We start from the raw sequence: 17,573 nt of genomic DNA on the forward strand, positions 1-17,573 counted from the left end.
TCTTCATAAGATGTGACGTCAGTGCCACCGGTCGGAAGTCATTCAGCTCATTGGGCCGGTTCCTTTTGGGGACCGGGACGATGCAGGATGTCTTCCAGAGGGCGGGCACTCTCCCCAGTCGCAGACTGAGATTGAAGACTCGTTGTAGCGGCTCCCCAAGTTCAGCAGCACACGCCTTTAGCATCCTCGGACACACCTTGTCTGGGCCTGCTGCCTTTCTGGGGCGAAGCTTCCTCAGTTGTCTCCTGACCTGATCCACTGTGACACTGGGAGATGATTGGAAGGAGGGGGGGGGAGATGTCCTGCTGTTGAGAGAGGGGTTGGAGGAGGGGGGTGTCATAGTGTCATAGTGTCAGGAAGGGGGGGAAGCGAGGGAGGTAGGAGAGTGGGGAGAGGGCTCTGTGGTAAAGGTGAGGGTGGGGGGGTTGTGGGCTGGTCAAACCTGTTGAAGAAGTTGTTGAGTTCGTTTGCCTTCTCCACAGTCCCCCCCACTGTGCTGTTCTTGGTGTTGTGGCCTGTGATGGTTTTCACACCATTCCAGACCTCCCACATATTGTTGCACATAACTTCTGCTGATTAAATGAGACATACATTTAATCATCTTAGATCTCTCATCATCATTACAAACGGTTTCTTATCTGATTTTAATGGTTCTGCAACTGCTGACAGCTGAGAGGGTATATCAACATGTGTACTGTGATCATCACTAAGCTGATATGTTCATGGTGGCAGTCTGAAACTGCTGCTGCCCACCTCCCCAGCCACCTCCTCCACCAAGGCGTTCCCAAGCCAGCCGAGAGATATAATCTCTCCAGTGTGTCTGGGTCGGCCTCCTTCTGGTGGGACATGCTTGGAACACTTCACCCAGGAGGTGCCCAGCAGGCATCCTGGTCAGATGTCTGAAGCACCTCAAACTCACTGCTCCTTTGCATGTGGAGGAGCAGCGGCTCTACTCTGAGCCCCCCCCAGATGGTTGTACGCCTCTCAAAGGGAGAGGCCAGTCACCCTTCAGAGGAATCTTATTTCCGCTGCTTGTATCCACAATCTCGTTCTTCTGGTCCCTACCCACAGCTCGTAACCATAGGTGAAGGTAGGAACATAGATTGTCTGGTAAATTGAGAGCTTCGCTTTTACACTCAGCTCTCTCTTCACCACAACAGACCGGTGCAGCGTCCGGATCACTGCAGCCGCAGCACCAATCTGTCTGTTGATCTCCCGCTCCCTTCTCCTGTCATTCTTTGTTTTAAATTGAAAAGTACTGATATCAATGGGATAATTTTGTTTCTCTTTTTGTCTTAAACACACCTACAAATTCACATTATGGTACAACATCTATTACAATATTCTGCTTTTAAATGAGGTATTTTTGCATCATGCAATTAATATTTGTATTTGTGCTCTGTCTGTTTCCTTTCTCTGTTGTGAAGATAACTGAGACTTGAGATATTGCTGACCTTTAAATTTCATTTGTGAATGCTTTGTAAGGCAAACCTTGTTGTGTGACCTCAATTAATTTGAGATCACACAAAGTGCTAAAGCTAACAGCTAATAAAATAAGTACTCTGAAAAACTCACTCAACCAACTAGTTTCATATATGCATTAATGTCCATCTAAATTCCTTCTTTCATCAGTTGCTAAATGATACTGTGAACTATGACCTGCTGTTAAATAACTTTTTTGTAGATGATATAAAACTTTAAATAAAAATGCTATTATTAAACATGTTATATACACATCTATACGCTATATCACAGGCTATAGCAGAGACTCAAGCGCAGAGCTGGTTTTCAGTTCCAAACAGAGAGTTTATTTACAAACAGCAAGTGCAGAATATGTACAGTGGGGGGAAATCCAGGGATCCTAGGGTCCAAGGGAAGGTCCAGAGGAAAGCTCTCTCACACTCGTCCTCTCCTCCTTCACTCCAATGCACACTCGTCCACACAGCGGGGAAGGACACAGGTCTGGGGAAAACTGTCACACAGGAAAGGCGCATTACACAAAGTTACGGATTTTACACAAGCTATGTTCACAAAAGCTAGAGAGGATCACTAACGTGTCTTGCGCAATCATCCAGCGACGAGAAGTTCTGCGTTCCAGCCTTAAATGGCAACATAATAGCAAACAGGTGTGTGGGCCGAGGGCGGGAGCCCACAATGAGCTCCGCCCTGGCGGAGCGATGAAGGAGAGAGAGAGCAAAAACAAAAACACATGTAGCTTTGCGGGGCCGGCCGGGCAAACACAGGGACCATGACACTAGCGTATTAAGCCATAAACATATCCATGTTTATAAATGACATACTAGTGAATTAAGTATTCATTAATGCTTTACTACTGCTTTTAAATGTATAGTCATTATAAAGTGTCACCATGAGGAGTAAATCATGTACCTTCCAAAATACACGTTATGTCATTTTTACTGTTTTTCTAAGCAAAGTCAATTTGATGTCTTTTTCTCTTTTTTCTCCTTTTTCCTGGTTATTTACAGAAGCCAGGGATGGACGTAGCTGACAGTTATGTGACATTTGTCCGTCATTCCCAGGACATGCTGCGGGAGAAGGTTAATGAGGAGGTGTATGTAGAGCGAATATTTGATGTAAGTAAGCTACAGCATTGCCTCTTTTCTCCAAATCAAAGAGTAACACCAAAGTTTCATTAACTTCATTTGGACATAACGTGCACCTATCAGGTAAATATTTAATTTCACGTCATTGCAAGTGAAAAGACAACAGTAAGTCTAGAAATGTTTGCAAATGTTTCCAAATATTAAAGGAGTCTTTTTCCTTTTTTTGTTTGGTTGTTTTACAGTTTTTTTATTTAAATTTAATGTATAGTTGGAGGTGGAAAAGCAAACCAAACACACAGTACTTTAGCTGCTGCAGGTCTTACATTCAGTGTAATAGAGATTCCAAATAACAAACATAGTCAACGAGATTGGCTGTTTGTTACTGTTGGACAAGAACAAATGCCAATAACTGAAAGCAGATAACTGCAGGAGGATCCAAGGCCTGCACAAAAGTGTACAAAAAAATAGATCGCTCTTTGCATGTGATACATACAATGAATGAGTTGATAGATTTACAAAAAGCACCATGTAAAGATCATGTAACAGGCACAAAGCCTCATATGACTAAGGCCTCTTCACAAGAAGTACACAGAGTTATTACAGAGGTTTGGAGGCCAAGGACAGAACAGGAATGCTGCTGGAACCCAAAATGTCCAGATGTTGGAAGGAAAACAATCAACAGCTGATATTTAATATGTAAGCAAACAAACTCTGACGGTCAGAAAGGACATGCGCAGAGGGACATTCAAAGACTGTCAGAAAGTGAGAAGGTCACAGTGTCTTACTAAAACAGAACACAGGATTTTTTTATATATATATAAAAAGACAAAAAATAAGCAAACAGCAAAAGAAGAGTACACAGAGCTCAGTGCTTTTGTTAACAGGTGATACGAATCCCCATAGTCAGCACTCTACTCCATAGCTTGGAGTGCATTAACGTACTACATTTCAATTACTGTCTCACAGGAGAGGAGAGAAACCAAATGCGAGACATCGGCGTTGACACCCAGGTTTGTGAATGTGATAACTCAGGGATGAGGCAATGTAGGAGTTTGAAAATGATACCTGAGTGCATCTATTACAAAGCTCGGAAGAATTTGAATCTCATTGACCTCAACCGTTAGGCTAAAGGTCATGTTTTCTGAAAATCTTGTTAATGCGCTAATTTGAGAGTGAGGGGAAGTAGGATTTTGAATTAATGCCAGAGGTGTTTCTATGGCAAGCCGAGGGGTAGCACTGGCAGCCGACAGTACTTTCTTAAAGTATTTTCATAGTTTAAAACTTCCATGCATCACAGTTATATTAAAGTGCATTAAGACAAACCTTAAAAATTTACAGTACTGTTCAAGAGTCTTGAGCCATCTAACATTTATTTGTATTTTGATAGAAAAATGAAATATGGGTACAGCGTTTCACTGAAATGTTCAAACATACATGGAAATACAGTTTATAAAACACTGTAAAGGCAGAGTTTGTACTCTGTTCGAAAGTCGATCTTTCATATGACCAAGTTAACTCTTCAGCACCATCTGAACTCTGTTTGTCCAAGCCCAAGCCCACTTGTAATTTCTTTAACTACTCCTAAAGAAAGGTTCTTCATGCTTCGTCAAGGGCATTTCAAAGTTGCTCTTAGATGTTGGCTGCCCTCTGTTATGTTTTTCATCCAGGTGATCACACACTGCTTCAGTAATGATGAGGTCCAGGCTCTTAGGAGGTGAATCCATGACAGATAATGTTCCATTATGTGTTTTTCCATCCAGGTATGCTTGTACTGCACTGTAGTTTGATTGGGGTCATTATTATGCTGAAAAATGAAGTTGTTGCTATCCATCCATTCTCTTCCACTTATCCAATTCAGGGTTACTGAGGAGCTCAAGCCTATCCCAGCTACCATAAACAGACCATAATATCACTATTAGACAGGTCGCCATGCTATCTCAGGGCTAACATAGAGAAACAGACAACTTTTCACACTCATGGGTAATTTAGAATCACCAATTAACCATCTCCAGTAACTGAATGTCTTTGGACTTTGGGAGAAAGCCCAGGATCTTCTTGCTATGAGCCCACAGTGCAGACCACCATGCCACCACACTGCCAGCTTATAGTTAGGACCGGATCAGGTGATCATGAATCCACCCTTAGAGGCTTCCCCTTTTCACTCACTATGTGTTTATACACCACTCTGCCTTTAATTATGAGTTATTAATAATCTTTGGCTCTCTTCCACAGCATGTCTTTTGTCCTGTCTCCCTTCCCTCACCCCAACTGATCCATGAGCCTTGTAATGCCAGAGGCTTCTTCCTGTTAAAAGGGAGTTTTTTCTTCCCACTATCACCAAAGTGCTTGTTCATAGAGGTTCGTCTGATTGCTGGAGTAATTCTGTATTCTTGTTGGGTATTTACCTTACAATATAAAGCACCTTGAAGGGACTGTTGTTGTGATTTGGCGCTATAAAGATACAATTAAATTGAATTGGATTGTTAACCCCTTAAGACTTGTTGCTGATTTCAAGTCCAGTTCTTTTGTAATCTGGCATGCTTCAGCCTTTTCTGATGATTCTGTTCCTTAAGATTGGCTTCTGTCCTGCTGTCCTTCCCGTGAGATCAAATCTAATGAGAAACAGGACATGGATTAACTGAAGGGTCATTTGCATCACTGTGTGAGGTCTGGATTTTTTCCGTATTTCCGCATTGTTAATTCGCTCTAAATAGTTTTTCACAGCTATCAATTCTTCTTTTGCTTGTTTAACTCCTGGGATGTTTCACTCGTGTTTTAAGCTTTCTGAAAAATGTGGCTAATCACAGTTAGTTAGATTTGAAGAGCTTTTTGCCTTAATAAACTTCTTTGTTTAGTGTCACAATTTGTTTGATGATTTGAAAAATGTGTGACAAATATCCCAAAAGGTTTCATAGCACTTTACTTTGCTTAATATTTGGTTAATGTCCCTGAGTAACTTGTACCTTGACCAGATGCTTCTGATGATCCTAACCAAGCTTCTGATATTTGACAACTTTTGTTGGCAGAGTAGAGTTTATGTTCATTGGTTGGTTTCCTGGCTTATTACTTACTCTTCCAAAAATATTTTTAGTCACTGTGGCCAACTAGTTCAATCTTTGTTTCATTTGACCACAATAGAATACATTTCCATGTGGGCAACTACAAATTTCAGTCGAGTTTAAAGGTATTGATTTTGGAGCAGGGTTTTTTTTTTTTTTTGTTGGAACCCTCTCTGTCCATGGCAATATAAGACTGGCTTCACTATGGACAACGACACTGATGATCCAGTAGTTTCCAGTTCATGGCTGGCTTGAGCCTTAGTAGTTCTTCCTGAACATCCTGAACATGTTTTTTTATCATCTAATGGTGACAGTTTCTGTGTTCTTCTGATTTTGGCAAATAATGAACTTATTTTATGTTTATTGGTATTCATGCCAGCAAAGGGCAGCTACCAGTTATTAAGGACAATGTAATAGGCCTGGGTTTTGCCAAGTTAAAATATATTACAGAAAATTCAGCAACAGCTATTAAAACATGTAAATGATTTTTTCTATATATTTGACCCTGTGTAGATCAGAAGAAAGAAATTCAAACTTGTGCATCCAATATTTGTTTTTTAAAATCACTGAAGATGCAGCTGTAGGAGCCATGCCACCCTGGAAAAACAACAGTTCAAAGGAATCAAAAGGGCAAAATAAGCATTACATTCATGCCTGTGGTGAGTGTGTATACATTTCTGACCACAACTATAGGTGCTTTTATTATGCATGAATGACTCATAGATCGGTATCAAGTGGTTTAACAAATACACAAAAATATTCAACACGAAATGTTAAGGTACGAGGACTGGACTACAAATGAGTGAAAAAGCAGATAATGACCAAAAAAGCCTTTCTAAGACTTTCAGAAGACCTTGGGAAACCACTGCTCAAGACCGCTTTAAGAATGATGAACATCTGACTCCCTGGAAAAAAACTATAAAGTAATGAGGGGTTACTCAAGACCTTCACAGTACTTCACCAGTACTAGTAGTACTCCTAGTAGTTGTTAGGCTACATTCATAAATTGTATAGGTACACTGCACAGTCACACATATTGACTAACCTACTGATAAAGTTCTACATTTCATCTAAAAACAAACTTCCGGTTTGTGTCTGTGTCACAGATATTTCCATCCAATGGAAAATAACTCCTTTAAAAAGGATAAGCGGAAGCGAATGGATGGATGGATGGAAAATAACTTTATTTATATAAGTGTCATATCACAATAATGGTTGCCTCAAGGTGCTTTGTATTGTAAAGTAAAGACAGTTCATTAATAGAAAAAAAAATTACATCATGTTAAAAAAAATTAAGGAGGACCTACATAAATAAGCTGATTCAAAAATTTCAATGATTTTTCACTTTATTCAACTTAATTAAAAAACAATACTGGAACTTTTTGATGCTATTTAGTTAACACAGCATGCACACAATTGAAAATGTTAAGTTGATAGAACGTTTGATAATTAAAACAATGAAGTTATCCCAACTCATTTAGTTCTGTCAGATGAAGCTGGCTCAGCTTGTCTTCAAAAGTAAGAAATTCTAATGAGTTATCACACCTCATTAGAATTGTTGGGTCAGCCTATGCTTTCTCTTCAGGGTAAAGTTGACCCAGATGTTGTACTTTTTCAAATATGAAGTTGCTCAGTTAATTGCAGTCTTGGTTCCAACAGCTGCAATTAATTTAATGCACCAGCATTACTTAAAAAATAGTTTTATTTAAAAAAAAATAAATTGCAACAAAAAAGAAACAATAAAAGAAACACTTTGACAAAATTTCATGAACTGATGGCAATAACATTTCTGAACACAAACCATAAAGTACAATAAAGTCCACACCAAATGTGTACAATGACGTTGGCAGGTACAGCAAAAGTCCATAAAGACTAAAGTGTGTCTCTCAATTCTTTTGCATATACCATATATGGGGCTGATGTTTAGTCTTCTGTAAATTCTCAGTATAAAATAAAACATATATAAAAATGTCACAGAACAATATAATTAATGTTCTCCCAGGCCCATCACTCAAAATGACCGATCACGTGCCACTTTGCAATTCAACGGAAAAAATTGGAACTACTGGAAATACTGGAAGTCTAACAGCAATAAAAGCAATAAAGCTACTATCATTTACTGTGTGTAGCACCGGAGGAGCCAGGTGGTACTGTGCGTCTACAGATGGAAGAAGCTGTCCATTCAGTAGCTTTTCACCTAAAAAAACAAAGAAAATTTGTAAAAGAGTCTATTTTAACCTTCCTAAAACATACTGACTAAACCTGACCAACATGTTACCCTGAGGGAAGTGAACTTAATGAAATGGAGTCATTTTTACATGCAAACTTGAAATGCTGAATTGTATGTCAAACTGTATTCAATTAAATGACCCTCTAACCAGTTTGTTGAGGTCTCTGGACACAAAGTGGCAGTGGTCACTGACTGATTTGAGAGTTTAACTGAGAAATCTGCCATCCTCTAGTTTTACTTCTTCATGTCTTGCTGTTGTGATTTAGTGCAGGTATGTCTCTCAGGTGTCCCTGTCACAATCACTCCCCTGTAACTTCTCTTTAATCTTTGGCTAAGCGTCTGTTGCTCCTGTGCTTCACATTTAGTTTTCTGTTCCGTATTGTATTTCTTGTTACACTTTAAATTAGTTATTTTTTGTGTTCTGGACTATTATAACAGCTACAATTATTTCCTAACTGTTAGTTCCTGCCAGCGTCAGGTGTCTGCCTCTTGAGTCCTCTTCTCCACACTTAACACAGTATGTATATCCTACAGACCATGGCACATGACAAAGCACCGCCCAATTATAGTTTGGAACCACAGATAATGAACTAACAGGATGATGTTTGATATATGTGCACAGTTAGAGACTTAGACACTGTCCTTTCCATCTTTCCATCAATTGTTTGGCTGTCTACATTATTACAGTTCACTTATTAATTACTAATAACTTCACTTAATGACAGCAACATTAGCTTACCTTTGCAGTGGTGACTGTCTCGTTGCAGTCCTGCATTTGAGATATGAACATATCCTGCACCCAGCCATTTGTGACCATGGCCATGGTCCAGGAGTGCAGTCTTTTGTTGTGGGGTCATGTGGATCTGTTTTATTGGTTGCTAACAGTTTAGTTAAATATCGATCCTGGTTCCTTGAAATGTTTTTTTTTAATTTGTATCTGCTCATCCTTATTCTTCTTCTCCAGAATCAGAATCAGAATCACTTCTAATGCCAAGTTTCTACACAAACTGGGAATTTATCGTGGTGCTAAAAGCAGAAATAGAATATATGGTATTTATAGTATATGTAATGTATACATCTCTAGGTAAATATTAGAAATATTAAAAATTAAATATACACAAAAGGAATATATATGCTAACTAACAACAGATACAGATATCGAATATAGAATATAAGAAGTATATAATATTATGACCTGAGGAAATATAGCTGGGACATGATGTGCCAGATTCTTTCACTGAATCCAGTGTGCAAAGTTTTTATAGCCGGAGTAAATAAGTGTGTTATTGTAACATGTTAACTGAGCAGTGATCGGGGTGTGGGGGCGTTGTTGTAGTCTGACAGCCTGGGGAAAGAAACTATTCTTATGCCGTGAGGTGTTGGTTCTGATGGACTGCAGCCAGGGGAGGTGTCACAAACACTTTATGTCCAGAGCGAGGGGTCACCAGCAATATTCCTTGCCTGCCTCAGTGTCCTGCAGTTGTACAGGTCTTGTAGGGAAAGCAGATTGTACCCAATCACCTTCTTAGACACACTGCAGTCTGTGTACCAGATGGTAATGGAGGAGGTGAGGATAGATTCATTGATGGAGGAGTAAAACTGACTTTGACAGGTGGTATTTTTTCAGCTGGTGCAGGAAGGACAGTCTCTGCTATGCCTTGTTTACGAGAGAGCTGATGTTTAGGTCCCACTTTAGGTCCTTGGAGATGCTGATTCCACAGAAAGCCTTCACTGTCTCCACTGGGCAGGCATACAGGAAGATGGGATCTGGGGAGGCTGGTTTCAATCTGAAGTCCACTATCATCTCTCTGTTATGGCTGCATTGAGCTCCAGATTGCTGGCACTGCATCAAGTCACCAGGCTGTCAGTCTCACTCCTATAGGCGGACTCATCTCCACCTGACACGAGCCTGAACAGGGTGGTGCCATCTGCAAGCTTCAGTTTGATGGACTAGTACCTGGAGGTGCAGCTTTTAAGTGTACAGGGAGAACAGCAGAGTAGAAAGTACACGGCCTTTCTGATTCCATTATCGATATCACTTATCGGTTCGACTCCTTATCGATTGTCATTGGGGTCTCATTGGCTCCATTTTCAGAGTAACCGCTATTTCTAAGCACCAATAAAGAAATTAGATTCATGCAAATTAACTGCATGCTGTGGGTCAAGCAGGTGGAACAGACAGAAGGCAAGCTGAAGAAGGGTAGAGTGTACGAGAGGGAGAAGATCAGATAAATATGGAGGAGCGAGGTTATGAAAGGCTCTGAAAGTAAGAAGCAGGATCTTGAAATTGGCCCGGAGGTGAACTGGAAGCTAATGGAGCTGTTTAAGAACATGACTAAGGGATGGATCCATTCAAAAAGGAAAGTTTAAAACCTAATCTTAAAAGGAGAGATTGTCTGTTTCCATAATCTAAACTGAGAGCACAAGGGCCTGAAAATTCTCCCTGCTGGGTTATCTCTAAACTGCATCACAGAACAAGAATCTTAGTCAAGCAGGACAATTTCTTTATTGTGTCCTGATATATACAGTTAATAAAGCCTTTAGGTTTATTCCTTCTCCTGTGATCTCTCTGTCTGTATGTCCTCACACAGGCTGACAGAAAGGTGTCTGGTGCTAGATGTTTGCTGTTTGTTTCTACAGCTTGATCTGTTACTTTGCCATGCATCCTGTTCTCCTGCACAAGAGCATTTCTAATGGAATTTGTCTCAGTCAGTCTTCTCTGTTGTCAGTCTGTATCAGTTCTCCCTGCAGCATTACAAGGGCCAGTGAAGGTGTCTGTAGCTGCTGCCTACAGCTCTGTTGTGCTTTTCTTGTCACTCAGTCTTTAAAAAATCAACAACAAAATCCTCCCAAACAGAACCTTATTTTCTCTCTGTTAGCTTTTTCCAGTAATGCAGTTCATGCACCACACTCAGAAAGGTTCCTTGCGTCAAAGAAATAAATAAATAGAAAACTGCTGGCACATTCTTCAGAAACTTGTTGGTTCCAAAATTTAAGCCACTGACATTGATTGCTGTAAAAATTTGCTACAATTTTGAAACATGAGTATGAGCCACCATCAGCCAGAGTTACAGTCCACCCCAGCCTGGCGTGTGTGCATGTGAGTGCTGGGGGCTGGTGGAGGAGTCATCTTAGAATAACATGGATGGATTCTCCTCAGTTTGTTATGCAACCCCTTCCCTCCTTTGATGGACTTGATTTATTTATCGTCCTCATCTCGTCTCCTCAGTAAGGATTACAGCTGCTCTGCCAACAGGCTCCCAGTTAATGTTCATGGACCTGAACTCAAAACTTTGTGGTTTTTAGGCATGTTTGTTTAGTTTTCAAAAACTTGATGTGCTATATGATCTTAAAGGTTTGTCATTGGGATGACCTGTTTTAAACATAAATTAATTAAAGACATAATTAAAAAAGGACGAAACAGGTACACAGGATATCAGAAATAAACAGCAGCAACCCAAATTTCCAAAAGTGATTAGACATCTACAATCAATTTTGTAAATGTTGGATATTCATACGACAGGAACAGGCCTGCTGGCCAGACTTTTTCACATTTTTCACAAGAAATTATGCATATCTAAAGTATGTTTATTTATATATTTAAGTGTTTGTATTTATCAAAAATGCAGATGCATATGACATGTCATCTATCCCAAATAGGAACATAAATACTGAAGCAGTAGTTCCTATTTGGGATATTAAGGAGCAATGTAACCCAAAAGAAACTGCTGAGTTTTAATCTGTTTAAATCTGTTCACAGTGTTTGTGTTCAACTATGTAGACCCATGACTTGAAACTTGACACCGAGTTTTTGTGCTGATGTCATTCATTCGTTCATTCACTGTCACCAATCCAAAAGTGACACACAGAAAGACAAATACACATGTGCACACACTGACCCTCCCCTCTCCTGTGGTGTCGGCAAGCAGATGCCGCCCTGAATCGGAGGCAAACCAGGACAAAACCAAAACTGGCTGTGGGCTGAGCAGGGATATGTGAAACAGGGGTGTAGGAAGATGTCCCCACCTCCCCCCCAAGATCCTACATGTGTGAGTGATGTGTTGTATGAGGGAGTGGAGAGGAGGGAGGGCTGGGGCAGGTAAGACCAGAAGGTACAGAACTACCCCCGGAAGGAGAGCCAGTGAATGACTGGCTCAATAGGTACCCCCAATTCCCCACAACCTGCCATGGGGTGGGAGAAGGACGGACTGGGGACAGCAATGTCAGCACCCCAGGGCAGCACCCACCACCCCCTCCACAAAAAGTGGACTTGAGTATGCAGACAAGTCCCAAGTGGCTGCACCTCAAGAGGTAGAGCAGGCATCTACTGATCAGAAAGTTGGTGGTTCAATCTCTGACTCCCTCTGCCTGCAGGCGTCAGACAAATATCCTCGGGCAAGATACAAATGCCAAGTTGCTCTCTGATGCATTCCTCGGAGTATGAGTATGTGTGTGGATGTTAGCAGGTGAGCACTTAAAGCATAGAACAGAGTACTTTTGTGAATGGGTGAATGTGGCACTTTGTATAAATCGCTGAGTGCTCTAAAAGAATCCCCCAAGTCATTTTTCAAGACTTGGGGTTCATCTGCACACTAAGTAACAACACCAGGCATCCACTCACTTACACAAGACTGACTGGTCTGGGTCTAAGACAAGCTGCACCCAGCAACGGTTCTCCTGGACACCCCACCCCATCCAATTGGCCTACAGGCACCCACAAGGCCTGGAGGCACAAACCAAACATCCCAATTAGGGCAAACCCACGCTACATGGCGAGGTGGCAAGAAAGGACCCAGCCAGGAACAACCTTTGTACTGTGTGTTCTGTAGAGAACTTTGTATCGTATAAGGAATTTACCTTAGCTGATTCTATGTTTTGATACAAGTTCTTCAAATGAAGAACTCTTTCTCATACCACGATGAAGAACTTAATATTTTCTTTTGTATACATATCTGCATTGTGCCAAATGGGTGTTAGTTTACTTGGGATAAGTGAGTTAGTTAGTTATTTTTACAAATTCCCACCAGCCTGTCAGAAAGGGGTTTATGTTGAAGCTTTTAAAGCAGTTTTGATGCTTTATACTGGAGCTGATGAAAGGCAGATTAGAAATTTTTACTTTTTCACAGAATGCTTGTTCTAGGTCCAGCAAAGGCATGAAATAAGATCATTTGTCCCAACATAAGCATTTGAAGAGCTGCACAGAGTTTTAATCCAGTATATGAAGAATGAACCAAATACAAATTTATGTAGAACTGCTAGTAAAAATTCCCAGTTTACTCTGTCAATGCTTTCTCTGCATCTAAGGAGACGAGCGTGGTTTCTAATTTATTGATAGAGCAATAATCTCTTATATTAGTGAATTGAATTGTGATTTGAATATTCTAGTCTACATGTATATTTGCCGAGTGTCTACCCCTGATAAAACCTGTTTGGTCAGAATTAATTATGAATGGAGTGTTTTTTTCTAATCGTCTGGCAAGGACTTTGCAAAGTATTTTAAGGTCTGCCTTTATAAATGGATGGGAACACAGGATCATTGTTCTGAATTTGAGTAACCATTCTAGTATTTCATATTTCTAGTACAAAATTCTTTGTAAAACTGCTGGAAACCCATGTGGCCCTCGGGTTTTGCTGTTTGGGAGAATTAAGGGTCACGAAGTTCTGCAGTGTCAGCGTTAGTGGGATTAATCTGTGATGAGTATAAAGCTTCATAAAAGTCTTTAAATTATTTATTTATTTGGTGCGAATAATCAGTAATGTTCCCATCTAGCTTTAACAGTTTAGCAAAGAAATTCCTAGGTTTATTACCGTGTTCATAGTTCTCCAAATGCATCGGGCATTTTGCTCTCTTGTTAATTATTTAATTTAATTCTGGTTTTAGTTTTCTCATATTGTGCCTATGCAGCCTTGCCACAAGAACATATAATTAACATTCTAATGATCTGATTTTTTGTTCTAGTTCTGATACGAGTCACCTTGGGCAATACACTACCAACTTTGTCATTTTATATTATGGGAATTAGACCCATAGATGTGAGCTATATCATAAACCAAATACTTTTATGTAACAATCCATTTCACATGCAGACTTTAGAGAATATGAAAAACATTGTTGTGCTGTCTTGTGTGCCTTTACGTTGCATTAAACTTACAGCGTTTCCAAAATATAATCAATTATTTTACCAAAGGTCTTCATGCTGCAGATAAAGTCTATTGTAAGTATCTCGTTCAGCTTTAAGCTCTGTAGTCTCTAACTCACACTATAAAAAGGCTCCTAGAGTTGCTGGATTTTTTAAGGTATTATGAGATTTTATTTGTATGTATCAGGGAGAAATTAATTTGGCCTCTTGCAACCTTTCTACCCTCCCTGGTTCTTGAAAGATGGGCTGAAGAGGCATAGATTAAAACAGATGTGCTGAAATAATACTGGAGTAAGACTTAGTGTGGCGCTGCCTGGGGATCATTGATTAAAAAAAACCCATGTCTTTAGTTTGAGACAAATCCAGTCCTGCAATGATACCCCACAGCTTTGTGGACTACAACACTCCCTGTACCCAGTCCAGGCACCAGGGGAGCAGCAAAATAAAGATAGAGTTGTTGAGCCACTGAAGCTTTAGCCAACCCCCAAGGTTGGAGTTGCAGATACTGGGATTACATGGGTCAATTATACACTTAATCTGCCTTTGCTCACAGGGGATTAGGAGCACGGCTCATTGATTGATTTGAAGCATTTCCGCTGACCTTGGGTAGTTGTCAGATTCACAAGTGTGGTGAAATTGCACTTCTCTACGACCACAGATAAAGTGCTTTTTAATCGCTGTTGCTTCTGCTGTCTCTGTTTACCAACTGCCGGAGGGCTGAAGTAAAGTGGAGTGAGGGCATGGGTCAAACTGAGCTGTAGATTGTGGGATTTAAGATTGGTGTTGTCTGCACTGCTGTACTTTGGTCACAGCGGGTGGGTTTGTGTTAGTGTTGTGTGTGTGGAGTGGAGTGGAGGGGGTTAGCAGTGACAGAGAATGCCGTCATACGAATTGGCTGTCAAGGGACACTTCACCACTTTGCCGTCTCTGGTCATGACCTGCCAGGCTAAGTGAACAATTTAATCAACACCATGCAAACTTAACTGCTGTCCTTATCTGACTGGCTGGAAGTTTTATTTGAAGTACTGTGGTGAAGAAACTTAAAATGTTCATCTATTATTTATTCTGATCACAGCAAAAACAATTCAATTTTATTAGCCGCTATATGAAATTTTATTTTAAACGGCGTCAAATCACAAACACCTCAAAGCTCTTTATGTTGTAAGGAGAAACCCTACAATAATTGGGCCCTGCTTATCAATAGATCTAATGTTTTTCTGCAGTGTTTCTTCTTTCAAATCCAGTTTGTTACTTCTCACAGAGAAAGATCAGTTGTGCTCATCCCTTCCAAAACAACATGACTGCGATGCTGCGCTGATGCTCTCTTGTTGTTTTTTATGCCACCGAGTAATCAGTTGTTTAAATAACACTAAAAGGATTACACAAGCAAACAGGCAGGAGAGTCATGGTTACAGTCATATCAATAATATTAACCATCATAATAATAATAATATTATTATTGTTGTGGTTGTTGTTATTATATTATTATTTTTGTTACTGTTGTTATCATCGTCAATATTATTATTACTATTATTATTATTATTATCACTATTATTACGGAGAACGAAGGCCAACCAGGCAGGATATGGAAGACTGACTGTGTTTTTTCATAACACGCTCTGGAAAGGTTTCACTTCTGTTTAATGAAGTCTGTAAGCAGCTTACAGTTCTCAATAATTACTGGGAGAGAGAGCATTTTGTTTCCCTGCTTGGTTTCTTTTTGGCCTAAATCCTCTGTGAGCGTACCCAGCTCCATGGTGTTGGGAGGAAACAGCTAAGGATGCTAAAGCCACGATCATCCCGAGAGGAGGGAAATACAAGTTTAATGGAGACTTCTCTTTTGTTGGGTCCTGCTGGCTTATTGATGATGACCAACAGGGTCAATTGATTGAGGACACGCATGTCATCTCTCAGGTCTCTATCACTCTTTCACAGCCCCTTTTCCTTCTGCTTTGTTATAAAGGGAGGTACGGTGGCATTTGTTTGATTAACTTGTCTGACAAAAGTGACAGCTGCTCATGTGTGTATGTGGATGAGTGGCCCAGCGCCGCTCCCTCTTTGTACATCTGTCAGAGCCTGAGCAGGGTGAGCAGGGTGAAAAGAGACAAATTGGACCCAAAAAGAAGGCCATTCACCTTCCCCAGACCCCCCTCCAGTGTTCCACCCCTCTATCCCATTCAGGTGCTCGGCAGGACCCTCAAGTGCTTGCTGGCTTATTCCATTTTCACTCCCCTCATAGAGTTCTCTGAGCCCACAAGTGTTTTAGCCCTCTTTTTTCTTCCCTCAATCCACCCCTAAGCGGCTCTTTGTAAGTAGAATGGCTCACTTTTCTCAGGGCCTGAATCTGCCGGGTTTTTTTTTTTCTTTTTTATTGTCCACCACAGAGCTTTTCTGACGCTCTTTGTATGTTTACTCAATGACTGGTCGCTGACCGTAATTCCAACTGTTTAGTTCCTCACAACATGGCCCCTCAACCCATTTCACCCACCACCCCAAATATACACCAATCCCTTCTCCCCGCCACTGTGTTTTTATAATGCTGGGCCGTATTTTCTCTCTTATCTGCTGAATTACAGGTAGAAGGAGATGCATTTAGCTGTTCTTCTTAACTTTTTAACCAGCTCTCTTCATGAAGCGCCCACTGTGCTTTTTTTATGGCTGTCCCAGCTGTGACTATGGTCAATGGTCAGCTGCAATTAGTGCCATACCCAAACACTCTCAAACAATTTGACAATTGTGAGTCCTTTAAGCCCCAAACTTTAGTTATGCTTCCAGAGCCCCACAGTTCCTCCCTCTTTGATAAACATACAGGACTGAGATAGTCTGAGAATGTGTAATGATGTCCCTCACTGAGTTTAGACTGAAACAAATAGCCAAATCACAGAAAAATGGTTAACAGTGTCCAAATGCCTGCTTTTACATGAGCAGCAACTTTTCGAACTCTATAGAAGACACTTGGCTACAAAATTATTGGCCACATACAAACTAGGAATGTTTATCCTTGTGTTACTTCATAGCAGGACATTTTGGGGAATAAATAGAAAATTGTTTATGAAAAATAGGATATTAAATCTGTGAAAATTCATTTGACTTTTTGCACATTTTTTGCCAGACAGAACATGTTTGGATACCTTTGCATTCATGAACATTTTGACTGGGAATTCCCCAGCTCTGGGGGGTCCCCTGCCCCCCACTATGGAAGCTCTAGATGACATGCTGTACTAATTCATAAAATAATTGATCACTGGACTGAAGACATCAGAAAGTTGGTTTATCATCATTGCTAAATTGTGAAAGTAGCTTTCCATTAGTATCCACATTCTCCATCAGAATATCAGGTTTTAACTCATTGAGCAATATCTGAGTGAAGGCCCAAAAATGGAGGTTCAAACATACTCACATTAGTGATTTCTGGAATTATATGAGGTAGTACAAGAACATCCTTAAGTCTGTAAGAAGTTTTGTTCGCTGAGGGTCAAGCTTGGTCGTGCAGGGTGGGCAGAAGGGAGGGGAGGTGCTCTGATCTACTGTCTGAGTTACTATGGTAATTGAGTGTCGTCATCAATGGGCCCTCACTGCT

At 40.5% G+C, this 17,573-nt stretch overlaps 1 protein-coding gene across 5 annotated transcripts in view; it reads left to right on the forward strand.

Annotated features, from left to right (window-relative positions):
- The window catches only part of LOC100708976 (calcium-dependent secretion activator 1), a 331,413-nt gene that overhangs the window by 286,020 nt on the left and 27,820 nt on the right, over positions 1-17,573 (forward strand). For all 5 annotated transcript variants that reach the window (XM_019358540.2, XM_019358541.2, XM_005452187.4 and 2 more), the window contains one exon: positions 2,487-2,594. In XM_019358540.2, the coding sequence (XP_019214085.1) occupies positions 2,487-2,594 (108 nt within the window). The remainder of the gene's footprint in view (positions 1-2,486; positions 2,595-17,573) is intronic.

The sequence above is a fragment of the Oreochromis niloticus genome, linkage group LG5, assembly GCF_001858045.2.
Source record: "Oreochromis niloticus isolate F11D_XX linkage group LG5, O_niloticus_UMD_NMBU, whole genome shotgun sequence".
NCBI classification, from domain to species: Eukaryota; Metazoa; Chordata; class Actinopteri; order Cichliformes; family Cichlidae; genus Oreochromis; species Oreochromis niloticus.